This window comes from Schistocerca americana, chromosome 3, assembly GCF_021461395.2.
Source record: "Schistocerca americana isolate TAMUIC-IGC-003095 chromosome 3, iqSchAmer2.1, whole genome shotgun sequence".
In the NCBI taxonomy this organism is placed as follows: Eukaryota; Metazoa; Arthropoda; class Insecta; order Orthoptera; family Acrididae; genus Schistocerca; species Schistocerca americana.
Genome location: NC_060121.1, coordinates 464,035,343 through 464,056,286, shown reverse-complemented (window position 1 = coordinate 464,056,286; position 20,944 = coordinate 464,035,343). Strand labels below are relative to the sequence as shown.

Here is a 20,944-nt window from a genome sequence, read left to right as displayed (position 1 = left end):
CAAACTCCTTCGAGTAATAAACATATTCTTGAGACAATAAATGCAATGCATCCTTCTGCAGTTGATTGGGGTGGTGGGGAGTGTAACTGATCAAACAACATCATCAGTCCCTTGATCCAAGATTGGGACATATGGAATTAGAGACGTTCACCAAGAACATTTTCTGATCTAGTCAGGAGATTCGTAACAGTAAAAGTGAGAAGCCAAAAATGTAATGCACATTTTTTGCACCATCAATAGTAAAAGCAAAATGAAGGAGATAGGTAAGTCAGCAGGTGGGCGTCCCAGGGGCTCTGCATGTGACAGGAAATATCTACCCATAGCTGTCCCACCCTTGACCCGTTACAGTCTAGAGCGCATGTTATTAAAAAAAATGCGAAACTCAGGAAAGAAAATTGGGCATGATAGAAAGGAGGCAAACTGAATCTAAAAGTGATTAACACAGAGTAAAAGAGGAATGAAAGTGTAGCTTGATCAAGGGGAGAGTTGGGGATTCCCCATACCTAATATACAACAGAAGACGCCCAGTCACCAACCACACTGGTCCTGGTCTGGAAGTAGAAAAACCTTATAACTCCAAATAAAAACCGCTTTCATGGAGAAAACTGAGAACCAGTTCAACCATCATGAATTGTCCATCAATATTAGGGGCAATGAGTCCTGAAGCCCATCCTTAGCATAAAGGGTGAAAGGGAGGGGGCATTCCACCAAGAAATGAGATAGTGCCTAAAAGGTTCCACGACAGCAATGTGGGGGTTGCTCATTACAGAACAGAAAACTATGGGTTAACCTGGCATAAGCAACAAGAGACGACACAGGATTTCAGGTTCCTTCCTGGACAAGCAGAAGGAACAGCACCATGCCGCAGTAGTCTCCTTGATTGTGCCGAGTTTATCAAATGGGTCCGTAGCGCAGCAGATTCCGTTCCATTTCTGAGTGAACAGAGATCTCGCGTGCACCCGCAAATCCACACCTGGAGTTGGCAAAACAAATGGGGTGTGAATAAGTGCTCCTCTAGCCAAATGGTCAGCCAGTTCATTACCCGGGATACGCACATGACTTGGGACCCAGAGGACAGCAACTGAAAGGGCAGCATGATGAAAGTCATCGAAAAAGTCATGAATATCAACGACCAAACGGTGGCAAGAATAGCATCAGTCAATAGCCTGGAGACAGCTCATTGAGTCAGTACATGTTAAACCCCAGTCAAGGAAGGCCCATTTAACAAAATAGGGGGCGCTGCTTTTTATAGTAACTGCTTGAAATTCAATTGTTAGAAAGATGCCCCACTTTTGGGACTGTTCCCATAAGATCAGTGTTTGGTTGAGGTTTAGAGGCTCTTTCCTGCAGTGTACAGACACTAGTGTGTTTAAAATGTGCTTCCTGCAGATACTTGCTTGCGGATGCTGCTTGTGCAAAAACACTGCTATTCTGAAGCCATTCAGGTCCCGTTAATCAGTAAGGATTGTCTTCTCATCTTTCTCTCTTTAATGGAGGACAGGAAAATCTAAAAGGATGAACAAATATAAGAGCTGTGTGATTCAGACAAGCTTATTATTTTTAATATGGTTGTTCTTTTCTGTGCCGGTTTAGACACTTAAAAAAAAAAAAAAAAAAAAAAATAAAAAAAAATGAGAGGCAAAGAAAGAAGAGTGGGATTGGCACTATTTCTTCTGTAGATATTTCCTGTAAAAAAATTTATTTACGTTGAGAATCTGGTTCATAAACTGTAGATTTAATTGTCATAGACTACAGTTCTGAAGATGTACTTGTAATTCCATGGTTCTTACCCAACCATTCAATCTGAATGTAATGAAGAACTTACTTTGGATTTAGATTTCTACAGAAAAAAGTTCCAAATAGTGCTAGCTAGATATCCTTATATACTTTTTTAACTTCCGAACGAGGGATCCATTTTGTAGCCTTTGGCTTTTATATGTTTTTCATATAACAGAGTACATATCAAAGAGGGAATTATATTCAGGCAACCTTGTCTTCATTTTTGGTCGCAATTCAGTTTCATACAGTCCTGAACATACTGAATGATTACAAAACCAATCATTTTCTTAAGCCGGTATATTTCTGCAGTCATTCCATCAGTTTTAACATTCAATCTGATCACTGCTCTCACTTCCATCACCATTTCCCAATAAATCAAAAACTTCCCCTCCATGCAATAGATGACTGTACATGTGCCTGTACACACACCTGATAACAACTGAAGAATCCAGGATGGAATGTAACAATGTTACGAAAAGGAAAGTTGCTACTCACCATATAGCAGAATGCCGAGTCGCAGATAGGCACAACAAAAAGACTGTCTCAATGTAAGCTTTCGGCCAATAAGGACTTTGTCGAAAATAAATGACACACACCACAGGCTGCAGCCATGTGTGTGTGTGTGTGTGTGTGTGTGTGTGTGTGTGTGTGTGTGCGCGCGCGCGCATGTGCGTGCGTGTTCGTGCTTATGTTGTCTATTTTTGGCAAAGGCCTTGTTGGCTGAAAGCTTATATTGTGACAGTCTTCTTGTTTTGCCTATCTATGACTCAGCGCCTTCTCTATATGGTGAGTAGCAACTTTCCTTTTCATAATATTGATAACTTATTATTACTAAAAAGTGGCACCTGAACAAACACTGGAGTCTAACATGTGGGTACAAAATATGTACTCACAAGGAAACCTCCCCATCGCACCCCCCCTCAGATTTAGTTATACGTTGGCACAGTGAATAGGCCTTGAAAAACTGTATACAGATCGATCGAGAAAACAGGGAGAAGTTGTGTGGAACCATGAAAAAAATAAGTAAAATTTCCCTTGCCAATACAGTATGAACACCCTGGATGACAATTTACGCTGGCTAGAGTGGGCCAGTCCAGTACATGCCATTCTGGCCCGTCCCAGTGTGCAGTGTGAATGCAGCCTAATAGTGTGTTGATAAATATTTGACACACAAAACATCTTTGACATTCCATCAATTCTACATGTATTGGCTATATGGACAGAGGCAGAAAGCAATACAAGTCCATACATGGCCTATATACAATTATATATTCCATAGCTTCTAGTGTATCTCCTATTATAAGCATTTTTTTGTCTGTGTTTCTGAATTATTTTCCACAGCACAGTACCTAGACCAGGAATTTTTCTGACACAACCAGCTGATTGACTGTCCTGTGGGTTCTTGGTAGAATATTTTATACATTATGAATGAAAACACCCGTGTAACTGGTGTAATATTCTGCAATATTTATTATTTTATTTTACGTAGTACTTGTTTTCAGCTGTTGTGCCTGATGGTGTAGCAGCCAAAAATCAATTACGAACTGATTTTTGGCTGCTACATTGGCTGTTGTATTACAACAGTGTTGTGTGTGTTTTCACTCATAAAATAATTATATTATTTCGTGATTCAACTGTGATGTTTCTTTAGCCACCATTATTGCAACTGACTGATGGATCAAAAAGGGGGGGAGGGGGGGGGGGGCGCACACATATAAAATAGTGTATTACATTTGGCCCAACTGAATGTGTGATGAACAGTGTGCTGTGATGTACATGTGCTTCACATGACACATACAGCTTCATGGCCACAGTCAACGGTTGTTGTAATGTTCTCACTAACCAGTATGTATTAAGATTGGAAATCATAAGGAGAGATGTACAGAAGCAAACGGATGTGAATCACATGAAATAACGGTAGTAGCATCATTATACTAATTACATTTGTGGCACGTGTTTTGTAGCATGTGTTAAGCAGTCAGCAATGATTTTCCTGCTGGTGCATGTATTCATCTCAATAGGCAGTGAATCTGGCACCTTCAGTGTGGGTGCACAACTATGTTCAATCTTCTGCGGGAATCTCAATGTAGCAGGCATGGAGGACAAGGACGGGAAATGCGGATAAGTGGCGGTGGGTGGGAAAGAGCATCAGTCAGGAGGCGTGCCAAGAAAGTCTGCACTGTTGTGATAAACACAGTCTGGATGACATAGTTGATCAGTGATTAAGAAAACTGCCTAGTAAGCAGGAGATCCCGAGCCTGAATCCTGGTCCAGCATACTTTTTCACCCATTACCACTGACGCAGCTGACATCAATAGTTTCTTCCCTTTCTTTGTCTTTCTCCTCCTCTCCATCTTCAATTTACATAATACATATCACAGCTGCAGATTCTGCGTGGTGCCTGTTCTTTTGGCCATGTCCGATAGAAGAGACACCATGCATTTGTATAAAATGTGCACGTTACACTGGCAATGTTCCAAGAGCCTTCTGGTGTGACCAGAGATCACACCGAAATGTTTCCAGTAAATTCATACTGTCACATCCTCGAGTGACAAAGTGGCAGCTGTGGAAGCACAACATGATCAAAATTATTCAAAGAGGATTGAAATTGCTGTAGGTCAATGAAGGCATAAATTGTTTGCAAAATGTTTTTGAACACTACATGTTTGATTCTAACCACTCATAGACCACAATATACCAATCACTGTTTTAACTATGCTGCCAACACAGACCTGGTGCCACACTTTGACTTTAGTTTTTTCTGAGAGCTAAAACTCCCTGGCTCAGTTTTTAAAATGAAAGTTTGAAAACCAATTTAAACAGATAGAATGAACCCTCATGTTTAAATAAATCACGCTGTGAAACAGTTTTCATTTTATAACAGAACATCACTTATATGGGTTTCACACAGATCTGCTTTCCTAGCAAGTGGGGAAAAGCTTTTGTACCTTAAATTCTGCCTGAGCTAGTTTTGCAAAGAAAACTTATTTTTAACTGGAATAAAAAAGCTATTGTACAGGAATTATGCAACATTATAGTCCATAATCATTAGTTATAGCATTAATTTTTGGGTATGCCCCTGAACAAAATAGGGAAATCTGAAATTCTCAATGGAGTCTCATACTTGCACTAGGGAACACTGAACTTAATCACTGTTGGCAAATGGGTGCAGGAAGGAGTTGGGGAAGTTCTTGGCATATAGAAACAATGAGAAAAGGAAAATTATGCTTGGAATAAAAGACGATGAACACTTTTAAAAATGATGGAGAAATCTCAGGAAGATACTGATAATTTAGTTGAATGACAATCCTATGAAAAGTTGAGATTCAGACAGGCGCAACAAAATGACTGTTAAACAAGTAAGCTTTCAGCCGAAAGGCCTCCTTCTGAAGTAGAAAACAGATACATATTCACACAAGAACAACTCACACATGTGGCCACTGTCACTGGCCACTGGGGCTGGAAAATGGACTGCAACTATGCCTGATGGTAGAAGCAAGAAACAGCACCAGTCCTTTCACTGTGACTATCTGTAATCAACATCTTCTCTATATGGTGAGTAGTCACCTATTCTTTTCATAATATTGTCATCAGACCATCCTGAACTTTCCACTGTTTGATAATTTAGTCAGTAATGTTATGAATCAAGGAATCTAAGTGCTGCAGAAGTTCAAATTTTCAGAGCAGGAAAGGGCTTTCACAATTCATTTCAGTATACATCTACAAAGTTGATTGTTATTAACTACTTGTATACCTCTACTACCTGAAGGAGAGCGATTATTGGAGCCACGTAAGACGAAATGTGTGGTACCAATGTCACTGCTGTCCAGCGAGCATTGCACCAGCCGGCCCCCAGATGGAGACAGGAACCATTCCGAACGTGTCCTCATCCTCGCTGTCTGGCGTTCGTGCACCTACGTGTAAGTCGGCAGACATTAACTCACAATGAACCACCCAATACTTCCATTTACAGTTCTGGCTGTGATTTTACTTATTTGAAAGTTCATACATTATTAAAATTTTTGGTAAGGTACAAAACTTTTCTCACAAATTCAGAAATGCTGTTTCAATCTACAAGAATTCATTTTTCTATACCACAAAATTTAATTAAGTGTCATTTTAAATGTGCTCCAGTATGCCAGTGCATTCTATGCATGATCTACACACATTTAACTTCTGATTTAATGAGTGCAACTAACATAATTAACAAAGTTTCGGTAAGCATCAACTGTATGGAGAATGTCAACAACAGAGCAGTATGAAAATTTCCATCAAATTATGTGCTACTACAAATGATTCATTCGCTTTCAAAGCTCTATATTTTTCAAAATATTACAAGTAGAAATATGAATGTTGAATGCAAAGGACTGTAAATCCATAAAGTTTGCATTTTGCAATCTACAAATGTACTAAGAGTGCCCGTCTGGTCACACGACACACAGCCAAGTGATAGTCAAATTTGTCTCATAATTTACATAGAACATCCTGTGAATGGTCATCACAGCAGCAGTGATGCTTTCTCTCAGCTGTATCACTGTTCTTGGCAGTGAGGGTAGTAAACACAGTCTTTAACGTACCTCCAAAGGAAAAAGTGACAAGGCATTAGGTCCGGCAACCTGGGAGGGTCAAGGGATAAAAGCTGTATCACCCTCACCCTCTCCACAGCTGCCTCTGGCATACTTAGTCGACTGGTACTTTTCTGTTTACAGAGGCAACCAGTGCCCCTAAATCGTCAATATCACCGCACAATGCTCTATTTATATGATGGTTCCTTTCCATAATTCCTTCGGAATACATGCTGCACTGTTGTAACAGATAAACATCTTGCATATTCCAACACAGAAAAACTCTTTTCTTGCTCTGTCACTATTTTGTCGATTCACTGCGCTCATAATGGAAGCTGATGGGCACAATGAAAATTTGGCGAATTTACAAAAAATGGTTCAAATGGCTCTGAGCACTATGGGACTTAACTTCTAAGGTCATCAGTCCCCTAGAACTTAGAACTACTTAAACCTAACTAACCTAAGGACATCACACACATCCATGCCCGAGGCAGGATTCGAACCTGCGACCGTAGCGGTCGTGCGGTTCCAGACTTTAGCGCCTTTAACCACTTGGCCACCCCGGCCAGCGGCGAATTTACAGTTCTGTTCATGTATCAATTATATTTGTATAGTTAATACTTCGGAAAATAAAGGACTTTGAAAATGAATGAATCATTTATAGTAGCCTTGTATTTAAGGCAAGCATTATTTGGATGCACAAGATCGGTCATTTCATTATTAAAACTTGAGCTTTCAGGAATTATTCATTTCTCCATATCCCATCTATACTGAAACTTCAATCAGCTGCGACATCTCTATTCTTATGAGTGTGACACTGAAAGCTTTAAGAACAGAATGCGTTAAAGTAATTTACCTTCACAGCATTAGAAAAGTATTCTACTTAATTTTCTATACATTCATTTCAAGATCTTAGCAATAGCTCCATGCAACACCTTCACGATAAATTTATTAATGAACAGTTTATAGATAGTCGTAGGCTCATTCTGGGTGTGGTTTCTTTCACTTCTCACAAGGTACGTCTGAATTGTATAAATGTGGAATTCTCAAGAACTTTTTAATTTTATATACAATATGTGAATAAGAAAATATAGGACTGCAGGTGAACTGCTGTGAACTGGATAGTGAATGCACCATCATAGCCAAGATAGACACAAAGATAAGACTCACGACAGTAATAGCAGTATACAGGTCTAATAGTTCTGTATATACAATCGCACCAAAAAGTATTGGCACATATGCGTATGTATCATTGCTGGTTACAAACGCCACACCTGGTACACAGCACATGTATGTGCTACCTCACACACCAGACATTACAATTCTGTCCACAGTGCCTACCATTAACAAAGAAATGCAGTGTCAAGGGCAAACATGTATCTCCTCTGCACACAAAAAGTATTGACACAAAGTGTGGCTTCTCGGTATATTGATGGGTTTTCAGATACCGAAACGCCATCTGCTGACGCAATAGACAATGCGTGTTGTTGACGGCCCTGTCACTAGTATGTTGCTGTATTGCGCGATAGTGGTCAGCATGGGGCTGAAGAAGGAGGAGAGAGTGGTATTGCTCCATTCACAAGGGAGAAGCTATTGACAAATCGCAGCAGAGATGTCTGTTAGCTACACCACGGTACGAGCCATCATTCATAAATATAAAGAGACTGGAACAACAGTGAGTAAGTGTTGTCCTGGATGTCCAAAAGTGCTTACAACCCAAGAGCATCGCCGTATCATCACACTTGCTCGGAAGGAACCTGCTACAAGTGCAGCAACTATTGTTGAGGTTATTCAGACAATGTCCGACACGATGGTTAGTGTTCAAACTATACAAAATGTGTTGAATGAGGCTGACATGCATGGACGTTCTCCCATGAAAAAGCCATACATATCAGAAATTAACTGGCAGAAATGCCTGTAGTTTGCCAAGGACTACATCAGCAAGCTGATGGAGTTTTGGAACACTGTGATATTTAGCGACGAATCGAAGTTCAGTGTGTTTGGATTTGATGCAAGAAAGTAAGTTTGGGGCAAGCCGAATACGCACTTCGACATCAAACACATGCATCCCGGTCAAACATGATGGGGGCAGTATCATGATCTGGGGTTGTATGGTGGTGTCCGGTGTTGGAGATCAAGCTGTAATCCATGGTACAATGGATCATCTGAAATACATCGATGTGTTGCGAGGTAATTGACACGCTAGTGCACAGACATTGGGCTTTACTGGGGTGTTTCATTTCCAGCAAGACAACGACCCAAAACATACCGCCACGAAAACCCAGGAGTGGCTACTGTACAATGTCCCCAGAAGGGTTCTAACACCACCTCAGAGCCCTTGTTTGAACCCTATTGACAACCTGTGGGCTCATCTTGGCACACAAGTCAGTATATGGCATCCATCTGATAAAAACAACTTGGAGAAACTGCTCCTGGAGGAATGGTCGAAAATTATCACCCAGAATTTAATACAAAGCATTCATAGGCATTTACATGCTGTTATAGATGCTAAAGGGGCGCACACTAGCTATTAGAAGGTGAACATCAATGACGAAAATGAACACACTGTCCGATTCATACGTGTGTGCCAATACTTTTTTGGATGCAGAAGAGCGATGTTTATTTTCATAACACTGTATTTTAATTTATGGACAGGTGATTTGAACACACTTGTAACCTATGTAATGTAAGGTGGCATGTGTTTGGGTTCTTTTCTGAAATATACGTTGTGTTTAACCTACAACAACTAAAATGTAACTGTGCCAATACTTTTTGGTGCGATTGTACGTCCAATACCTCACTATATGGGGAAGAGATTATAAGAATGTGTGGTAAGATAAAACAAATCATTCACTACAATAAGAGAAACAAAAACTTAACTGTGTTGTGGGAATGGCATTCGACAGCAGGAAAAGGAAGAGAAGAAAAAATAGTTGGAGAACTTGGAACTGGGGGGGAGGGGGGGGGGGGGGGCTGAAAGCAGAATTTTACCTGGAGCACAGATTAATCACTGTTCATACTTGGTTTGAGAATCATGAATGAAGCCTGTATATGTAGAAGAGACCTGGAGACAATGGAACATTTCAGACTGTTTATATGTATAATAGGAAGACAGAGACTTTGAAACCAGATTTTCAACTGTGAAATGTTTCCAGGGGGATATGAGAACTGCAGATCAGATGCTCTGTTTATTAACTGCAAACTAAAACTGAAGAAACCACAATGAGATACAAAATTAAGGAGATGAGACATGGACAAGTTGAAAGAAACAGGTGCCACGACAAAAGTTTAAAGGGAGCATTGTGCAACTATTGATTGAAGTAGAGGAAACAAATACAATGGAAGAGCAATGGGATGCTTTGCAAGGTGAAATAATGAAGAACAAAGGCAACGAGAGCGATAGTTGTGGTCAGTATCCCCTTGCCTTGTAGCTGTGGAACCTCCTCGACCCGCTGTGGTGACGGTGACTACCAGTTCCGCAGGCTGTAATGCTGTGCACGCCGTGTCGTCCCAGAGCATAATGTACACGCCATCTGCACATGCCTTGTGGATGAAGACATGCTGTGCACCATGTGGTTGTGGGGGCAGAGCACGTATGTGTGTGACGTGCTGTCTAACTCTATGGACCAAAGCAGATAGCTTCGCAGCAGTCAGTGCTGGCGTAGGGGCGATAAATTCTACCTGAAGGTTAAAACTTCCATCATACCTGATTTCAGCTAACATCTCTAACAACAAGGCAAAAAGACAAGGTGCAAAAGAAATCCTTGGATAATATATAAGATACTGAATTTTAATGACAGGAGGAGAAAGTATAAAGATGCAGTAAACGAAGAAGACAAAAGAGAAGACCGATGTCTAAGAAATGAGACTGACAGAAGTGCAAAACTAAAAAGCAGGAGTGGCTGGAAGAGAACTGCCAAGCTTTAAAAGCACGCATGACTTTGGGAAAGATAGATGCCGACTACAGAAAAGTTAAAGAAACCTTTGAAGAAAAGAGAAACAGCTGTATCAATATCAAGAGCTCACATGACACGACAGTACTGATCAAAGACAGGAAGGCTAAAATGTAGAAGAATATACAGAAGTGTTATATACAGGAAAAGAGCTTCAAGATAATAATATGGAAAGAGAAGAGGAAGTAGAGGAAGATTACTTGGAAGATATAACACTGCAAGAGAAAATGGTCGGAGCACTGAATGGTCTTTGTCAAAACTAGTCACTTATGAATGTATGGAGTTCCCTTAGAATTATTAGGATCTCTGGAACAATCAACTGTGACAACTACTCCATCAGGCATGCAAGATAAAATCACACAGGTAAAATACCATCAGCCTCCAACAAAAATGTAACAGATCTATTACCAAACAGAAGAGATGTGGACAAGTGTGAATATTATCAAACTAGCAGATTAGTAAGTCATGACTCCAAAATAATAATATGTGTTATTTACAGAAGTATGAAAAGACTGGTAGAAAATGACATCTGGAAGATCAGTTTGAGTTCCAGTGAAATATAAAAACATGCAAGACAACACTGTGTTATGACTTATCTTAAAAATCTACATGTACATACATACTCTGCAAATCATTGTAAATGCATGGTAGAGGGTACTTAGCACAGTTAGGGTTTCTACAGTTCTTGTCGCATATGGGGAACATCAAAACAATTCAGATGCGTACTTCTAGATTTGTTACCAGTATGTTTGATCACTATGTGAGTATTATGAAAACACTCCTTAAACTCCATTGCGAATCCCTAGAAGGAAGGTGATGTTCTTTAAGTGAAACACTACTGAGAAAGTTTAGAGAACTGGCATGTGAATGATTCTCTAGCTGCCAACATAGGTCTTGGATTACGGCCCACAAAGAGAAGACAAAAAAAATCATGGCTCATACTGAAGCGTACAGACACTCATTTTTCTCTTGTTCAATTTGTGAATGGAACAGGAAACAGAATTACCAGTAGTGGTAGGAGATACCCTCTGCCATGCATCGTTTGGTGGCTTATGGAGTATGTATGCAGATGGAGATGTAGAATACTAAGTTCCCCATATAAAATTCAGTTGTCAGCAGCACAATTAGGAAAATTATATTTATTATACAAATAAATTTCCTAATTGTGCAACTGACAATGGAATTCTATTCTGAAATATATACCACAGTTGCTGCGAAAATAACAGGTATGAATAAAAAGATAAGAATACTAAGTGAACATAATGGTCATCAACCAATTTTATTTGGAGCTTCAATGCAAGGGTTAGCAGAACAATACGAGCTTACTAACAATGAGAATAGAAACTGAGAGATTTTGTAACTTTGAACAGAATGAAATGAAGTGATACTTTTTTTCAGAAAAAGATACCATAGATGTACAGAGGCTCTCACCGATTACATATTCCTCATAGGTTATGTTACTATCACCAGTACTACAGATCAGAATATATATGATATGAAAGTATTTAGAAGATATGGCATAGCATTAGATCATTAATAGTTAATATAGGATTAAGATGTGTATAGTAAAGGAAAATAGAGGGACACACTCATACAATTGCGGGGAGAGGGATTGCAAGAAGAGGTCCACGAAGTATATTCACTTAATGAAGACAGCTTTGGAAGCTAAAAAATGGGACAATACATAAAAATTCACCACAAAAACTGTTGAAGAAACAGTAAAAAAAAGGTGGGGGGAGGTGATGAGAAATTAAAGGACAAAATGAGAGTCTGGAGATAATCACTGACTAAAAATATTAACTTGCACAGTACATCAGAGAGATAGACAACACATCCTTATAGAGAATATGGAAGAAAGTGAATAGATAATTCATTCACTTTAACCAATGTAGGGAAACAACTGCTGGAAGGGGAACTCAATCCAGGTTCTCACAAATTAAAGTTAACTGCTTTATCACTGCGACATAGTCCTCATTATTGACATGAAGAGTAAAACGAACTTTAATGTAAAGGCCAGATGTCCCAAACCCTTGAGGACACCATTATACAGATGGTACAGGATCCTAGACTGAGTACATCTAAACTAAGGATCGGAAATGAAAATTTCTTGTTTTAACTGACATGATAACATCCATTTTGTATTAAAAACTTATTAACATTATAGTAACAGTTCTCAATGATTATCATGAATCTCAGTAAACACATGGCATTTTTCCACACTGTCACATATTCCTGTCGTTAGTTGTTAAACAAGAGCTGCTAGGATGCTAACAACTTCCCAATGGAGGATATCAACATATTGCCTGTTGAATTTCATCTCAGTATACTCGGCAGACATTTGTTAAATAATTTTTCAGACGTTTCAGCAACACATGTTGCCGGCATTCTCAAAAATTTACCTCCTATTGTTGGTTGCTGTCCAAAGACAAGCCCACGGGCAGAGGTTATATGTACCCTCCATCCAAAACTTTGCAGGAGGCAGAGTGAGAGGGTGTGTAGGATGTGGGGGGCATTTCCATGGTCATTATCACTGTTGTTGTTGTTGCAGTCTTCAGTCCTGAGATGTTTTGATGCAGCTCTCCATGCTACTCTATCCTGTGCAAGCTTCTTCATCTCCCAGTACCTACTGCAACCTACATCCTTCTGAATCTGCTTGGTGTATTCATCTTTTGGTCTCCCTCTACAATTTTTACCCTCTACACTGCCCTCCAATACTAAATTGGTGATCCCTTGATGCCTCAGAACATGTCCTACCAACTGATCCCTTCTTCTAGTCAAGTTGTGCCACAAGCTCCTCTTCTCCCCAATTCTATTCAATACCTCCTCATTAGTTATGTGACCTACCCATCTAATCTTCAGCATTCTTCTGTAGCACCACATTTCGAAAGCTTCTATTCTCTTCTTGTCTAAACTATTTATCGTCCATGTTTCACTTTCATACATTGCTACACTCCATACAAATACTTTCAGAAACGACTTCCGGACACTTAAATCTATACTTGATGTTAACAAATTTCTCTTCTTCAGAAACGCTTGCCTTCCCATTGCCAGTCTACATTTTATATCCTCTCTACTTCGACCATCATCAGTTATTTTGCTCCCCAAATAGGAAAACTCCTTTACTACTTCAAGTGTCTCATTTCCTAATCTAATACCCTCAGCATCACCAGACTTAATTCAACTACATTCATTATCACTATACCTCCCACTTTGTTAGTCGCAACAGGTGTTCACTGCAGCTCAGAATTTCACAGTCAGTTTATCTTGCGGCTTTCTTCCTTTCTGTTAAAACTATTGTCATGTTTATGAATTTTAATGCCTCCCCCCCCCCCCCCCCCAAAAAAAAGGATGGGGATGTAGCTCTTCTCCAATCCAAGAACCTTCATATCACTGAATTTTATTGCGTGGTTGGTATTGCACATGCACGCTTTACCAAAGCTGATTTATTCTAGTGTCACAACCTGCAATACTGTTTTATGTTCAATGATCCTAGTATTGCTGGATCATTTGGTAATTCCAACATAGACTTTTCCGCATATGGTATATGGTACACTCTTGACATTTCAGGTGGGTGCTTTTTGTCCTCTGCTGATCTGAGACACACTCTGATCTTGGTAAGTTTGGATATAGTTTTTACACCATATTCATGCAATATACAATTAATTCTATCAGTAACCCTGTAGATATTTGGCAAGAAGTCTATGCCCGATTTCTTCTTCTAATGTTAGTTTTTGTGACACTGGTATCGATTGTTCCTCACAAAACACTCCACATTTTCATCTCGTGTCTGAGGTTCTACAACTCACAAATTACTTTTTCACATGTTATGAGTGTATCAACCACACTTATTTTCTGGCTCAATTGATGATTTGAAAGTTTATGCTGATATTGGTATGTGTGGGTTGGTTTTAAGCACATGCCGAGGTCCAGGTTCTCAACATTCCTCATAACCAGCATATTGAGAAATGGTAGCTGTTGATCCTGTTCTACTTCCACAGTAAATATAATGTTGGCATTGAGACTGTTCAGTTATGTTAGGAAGCCACTGAGCTGTCCCCCAGCACTGCTGTGCATTACAAGTGTGTACTGACTTACCTGTCATACACACCTTAGGTTTACAAGGTGCAAGGTCCTGCGTGTTTCTTTGAAAATGCTCCATGAAGAAATTGGCAATCATAGGACAAACATGATAACCCATGTGACAATTCCTGCCAGCTGTTCATAGCAATCAGCATTCCATGTAAAGTAGCTTGTAGTAAGAAATACAAGAAACAGCATGGTAATGTGCTGTTGGAAAATGGAACTGATGTGCTCCAGAGACTCGCTGAGTGGCACTTTGGTAAACTTGGAACCAACATCAAAGCAGATCAGGATGCAATCTGGCCCAAATTTTAGTTTATTCAACTTATTGACGATATGTTTTGAATTTTTTAGAGTGTCGGTCTTTTGCAAAGGCAACTAAATCAGAGAGGCCGGTTTATCCATCAGTGAGCCAGGGCGCTTATGATCAGTCTTAATGGTACACCTCCTTTGTGGTCTCTGGAAACACATACAGCTCAGGTGGAAGGGATTGTGTTCTGCACAGATCCCTTTATACGTTCACCGAGAAAGAAGATGACTTGGTTAACCTGTCTGCATTCTATGTGGCCTGTTGCATCAGAACCGTGCTTAGCTTTCAAAATGTCACTAGATTTAGTAGGTCAAATATCTTCTACTCACAAGCCGTGGCCTTCATTACAACAGCTGCATTTCTCTTATCACAAGCAGAAGCAATGTGCTCTTGTCAGCATTAAGACTACTGACAGCTTGTAATTCTTCTCGTTTCATGTTGCAAGCTCATGGTTTTGCCTGACACCGTATCCTGGTGATTTCACTTCATATTTCCTCAGTTTTTTCACAAGGGTCTGTGGATGGCCACTCCAGTGTTAACAGTAACCTCCACAGATAAAGTAAACTGGGGAGGATAAACTGGCTGGGAAAATAGCAGGAAAGTTAAAGTGGGGAGGCACTGTCAGGAGTGATAAAATACCAGTGGTTATAGGGTTTAGAAAAGACCCTTTTTTTAGGGTAGGGAGAACAGAAAGAAATCAAATTTTAAGAGAGTTTAGAACTGAGACAAACCTTCAGTTTGAGAAAGAGACCAAAAAACATAATTCTAGCTTATTACATTAGCATAAACAGCTATTGGTTAAGAATTTTCAACAATCAGCAGATATTTCAACTCTACCCAATTTTAACTCAGTCAATGTGAAATGTCAGCTATCTTCACTGCATCAAAATATTTGAGGACTGAGAAATAAAATTAATGAATTATCTGCATAGATGAATTAAAGTCCTCAAACCCAGATGACATAATCTGCCTCTCTGAATATCATGTGACCAATGGTATAGAACTTTTGAGTGTTACAGGGTTTAGGTTAGCATTTCACTTTTGTAGAGCAGAAATGGAGAAAGGAGGAGTTGCAACATTTATCAGGAACTGTCATAAATTTAAGAACATAGACATTCATAAATTTTGCTTAGAACAGCATATGGAAGCATGGGCAACAGAAGTAGAATTTCACAAAAAATCCTTCATAATATTAAGTGTATATCGAGCACCTGCAGGTAACTTTAATCTGTTCATAAACCACCTTGAAGCTGTACTGGCCCATTTAACAAACAAAAACAAAGAAATAGTGATTGCTGGTGATTTCAATGTAGATTTCCTTAAAGACTCTCCCAATAATAACATACTTGAGTTAGTAACACTATCATTCAACTTTATTCCCACTGTAAAGTTCCCCACTAGGGCAGCCAATTGCTCACAAACAGCCATTGATAATATCTTTACAGAAAAGTCCAATGAACAAAATTATATTACAAAACCAACAGTCAATTGCCTCTCAGACCATGACAAGCAGTTCCTTCTGTTAAATGTTAATACTGAACAGGATATAAAATCTGTTAAATCTGAGCTCAAGAGGGTAATCAATAAGCCAAAAATTGATTATTTTAGGATACTCCTCAGAGACATTCACTGGACTGATGTTTACAGTGCTCATGGCATGAATGAAAAATATAACACTTTTGATAATAAAGTGCTTACCTTATTTAAACAATGTTTTCCTCCAAAACTAACCAAGGTTAGAGCAAAGTCTACAAAGAAGCCAAGGGATAGGAGTATCTTGTAAAACAAAAAGAAAACTGTATCTATCAATCCAAAACAGTTCTGATGTTGATGTTATAGCACATTACAAGAAATACTGCAAAATATTAAAGACTGTAATATGAACATCAAAGCAAATATATTACAAGGAAAAGATAGTCATGTCAGATAACAAAATAAAGACAATATGGGATATAGTGAAGGAGGAGACCTGTAGAACCAGACATGAAGAGGGACAAATAGCATTAAGAGTAAATGATACATTGGTGACAGATGTGTGTAGTATTGCAGAACTTTTTAACATACATTTTATAACTGTTACTCAAAAGATGGAGTTGTCAGGTTCTGTAGATGCTACCATGGAATACCTCAGACCAGATATTTCACGTAACTTCCATAATATGAATTTGACCCTAACTACCCCAGCAGAAATTATGTACATCATAAAATCTTTAAAATCAAAAAACATCTAGTGAGTATGATGAAATATCAACAAAGTTAATTAAAGAATGTAATTCTGAGTTAAGTAACATGTTAAGCAATCTGTGTAATCAGTTGTTTATCAGTGGAATATTTCCTGAAAGGTTGAAATGTGCTGAAGTTGAGCCACTGTTTAAGAAGGCAGATAAAGAAATAGCATAAAATTACCGTCCAATTTTACTTTTTCCAGCATTCTCAAAAATTTTAGAAAAAGTAATGTACAATCGGCTTTATAACCATCTTATCTTAAATAACATACTGTCAAAGTCACAGTTCGGGTTTCTAGAGGATTCTGACATTGAGAAGGCTATCTACACTTACAGTGAAAATGTGCTTAATTCATTAGACAAAAAACTGCAAGCAACTGGTATATTTTGTGATCTATCAAAGGCATCTGACTGTGTAAATCACAATATCCTTTTAAGTAAATTAGAATATTTTGGTGTAACAAGAAATGCTGCAAAATGGTTAAGGCTTACATCACTGGTAGGAAACAAAGGGTGTTATTAGAAAAGAGACATGTATTAAGCTATCAGGCATCATCCAACTGGGAACTAACTACATGTGGGGTCCCAGAGGGTTCCATTTTAGGGCCCTTACTTCTTCTTGTGTATATCAATGACCTTTCATCAGTAACAGTACCAGATGCCAAGTTCGTTTTGTTTGCCCATGATAAAAACATTGCAATAAATAGTAAATCAAGTGTAGTCTTAGAAAGATTGGCTGATAAAATATTTGTGGACATTAATCATTGGTTCCTAGACAATTCTTTGTCACTACAATTTGAAATAACACACTACATGCAGTTCAGAACTTGTAAGGGGTGTCCCATGAGTATATGCCTAAACCACAATGACAAGCAGACAGAAGAAGTGGACAGTGTTAAATTCTTGGGATTACAGCTTGATAATAAATTCTGCTGAAGCGTCTTAACAAATCTCTATTTCCAATGTGAATTGTGTCAGACATAGGGGATATAAAAACAAAAAAGCTGGCATACTATTCTTACTTTCGTTCCATAATGTCATATGGGATTATTTTTTGGGGCAATTCATCAAGCCAAGGTAAAGTTTTCCAGGCACAAAAACATGCAGTAAGAGTTATATGTCGTGTGAACTCAAGAACATCCTGCAGAAGCCTGTTTAGGGAACTAGGGATACTAACTACTGCTTCCCAACATATTTATTCCTTAATGAAATTTGTCATTAAAAATATATCACTTTTTCAACCAACAGCTCAATTCATGGAATCAATACAAGAAATAAGAATAATCTTCACAAAGATTTAAAGTCAGTCATTTTTGTACAAAAACGTGTGCATTATTCAGGAACGCACATTTTCAATAACTTGCCAGCAGCCGTAAAAAGTTCAGTTTAAGAGAAGCCTAAAGGATTTATTGGTGGCCAACTACTCCTACTCCATTGATGAATTTCTCAATAGAACCAACTGATTTTTGTGTGTGTGCGTATATATATTGTGGTCCACTGATCATGACCGAGCCAAATATCTCACGAAATAAGCATCAAATGAAAAAACTACAAAGAACGAAACTTGTCTAGCTTGAAGGGGGAAACCAGATGGCGCTATGGTTGGCCTGCTAGATGGCGCTGCCATAGGTCAAATGGATATCAACTGCGTTTTTTAAAAATAGGAACCCCCATTTTTTATTACATATCCATATAGTACATAAATAAATATGCATGTTTTACTTGGACCATTATTTTCGCTTTGAGATAGATGGCACTGTAATAGTCCCAAACATATGGCTCACAATTTTATACGAACAGCTGGTAACAGGTAGGTTTTTTACATTAAAATACAGAATGTAGGTACGTTTGAACATTTTATTTTGGTTGTTCCAATGGGATACATGTACCTTTGTGAACTTATCATTTTTGAGAACATATGCTGTTACAGCGTGATTACCTGTAAATATCACATTAATGCAATAAATGCTCAAAATGATGTCCGTCAACCTCAATGCATTTGGCAATACATGTAACAACATTCCTCTCAATAGTGAGTAGTTTGCCTTCCGTAATGTTCGCACATGCATTGACAATGTGCTGATGCATGTTGTCAGGCGTTGTCAGTGGATCACGATAGCAAATATCCTTCAACTTTCCCCACAGAAAGAAATCTGGCGATGTCAGATCCAGTGAACGTGCGGCCCATGGTATGGTGCTTGGACGATCAATCCACCTGTCATGAAATATGCTATTCAATACCACTTAAACCGCATGCGAGCTATGTGCCGGACATCCATCATGTTGGAAGTACATCGCCATTCTGTCATGCAGTGAAACACCTTGTAGTAACATCGGTAGAACATTACGTAGGAAATCAGCATACATTGCACCATTTACACTGCCATCGATAAAATAGGGGCCAATTATCCTTACGCCCACAATGCCGTACCATACATTAACCCACCAAGGTCACTGATGTTCCACTTGTCACTGCCATCATGGACTTTCTCTGTTGCCCAATAGTGCATATTATGCCAGTTTACGTTATCGCTGTTCGTGAATGATACTTCATCACTAAATAGAATGCATGCAAAAAATCTGTCATCGTCCCGTAATTTCTCTTGTCCCTAGTGGCAGAACTGTACACAATGTTCAAAGTTGTCATCATACAATTCCTGGTGCATAGAAATATGGTACGGGTGCAATAGATGTTGATATAGCATCCTCAACACCGACGTTTTTTGAGATTCCTGATTCTCGCGCAATTTGTCTGCTACTGATGTGCGGATTAGCCGCGACACTAGTTAAAACACCAACTTGGGCATCATCATTTGTTGCAGGTTGTGGCTAACGTTTCACATGTGGCTGAACACTTCCTGTTTCCTTAAATAACGTAACTATCGGGCGAACGGTCCGGACACTTGGATGTCGTTGTCCAGGATACTGAGCAGCATACATAGCACACGCACGGTGGGCATTTTGATCACAATAGCCATACATCAACATGATATTGACCTTTTCTGCAATTGGTAAATGGTTCATTTTAACATGGGTAATGTATCACGAAGCAAATACTGTCCGCACTGGCGTGTTACATGATACCACGTACTTATAAGTTTGACTATTATAGCGCCATCTATCACAAAGCGAAAAAAGTGGTCCAACTAAAACATTCATATTTCTTTACGTTCTAGATGAATAAGTAATAAAAAATGGGGGTTCCTGTTAAAAAAAAAAAAAAAAAAAAAGGTGGTTTGGCCTATGGCAGCGCCATCTAGCAGGCCAACCATAGTGCCATCTGGTTCCCCCCTTCAAGCTGGGCAAGTTTCGTTCTTTGTAGTTTTTTCGTTTGATGCTTATTTCATGAGATATTTGGCCCAGTCACTCCTCTCCTGCACCATTTCAGTGCAATAACATGTTCATTGTAAATAAGTGTGTGTGTGTGTGTGTGTGTGTGTGTGTGTAAGCACAATTTACCTTCTGCACCATTTCAGTGCAGTGATGTGTTCCTTGTAAATAAGTATCGTAGTAGTTCTATTACATGTTTATTACCTTATACATAAAAAAATTAAATTCAGTGCATTAGTGTTTGTAAAATGATTCTTTCATATAGTGTTGATTTTTTTTTTTTTTAAAAAAAAAAAAAAAAAAAAAAAAAAAAAGACTATCATTCCATTTGGACCTGTGGAAGGTACATTAGCTTATTTGTTTCAGTTGTGAATATCTGTCATGTATTATTGTTTTTCTGACATGTTCTACATCCTGGAGGACCTCTTCACTACAGATCAATTGGAATGAAAGTAAATCTAATCTAATCTAATCTGGGGATGATTGCAAAATTCTTTCCTTTTTGAAGGACAGACAATTCCTCTGAGAACTGTGTGTGTGACATGTTGGAATCAAATTGTTGATCTGTTTTCCATATCTTTCACACTTTTCCTTCTGACAGCTGGTGAAGTGATCAGTTTGTTCTGCATGCTCCTGTAAGTGGTGCTGATGATCTTGTCTAGGTCATCTCAAGGCATGCTGCCAATGAGAGATACTGTCCAA

The 20,944-nt window shown here is 38.8% G+C and overlaps 1 protein-coding gene across 2 annotated transcripts in view; it reads right to left on the bottom strand.

The window, feature by feature from the left end:
* The window catches only part of LOC124605105, a 190,263-nt gene that overhangs the window by 32,568 nt on the left and 136,751 nt on the right, over positions 1-20,944 (bottom strand). For both annotated transcript variants that reach the window (XM_047136555.1, XM_047136556.1), the window contains one exon: positions 5,534-5,693. In XM_047136555.1, the coding sequence (XP_046992511.1) occupies positions 5,534-5,693 (160 nt within the window). The remainder of the gene's footprint in view (positions 1-5,533; positions 5,694-20,944) is intronic.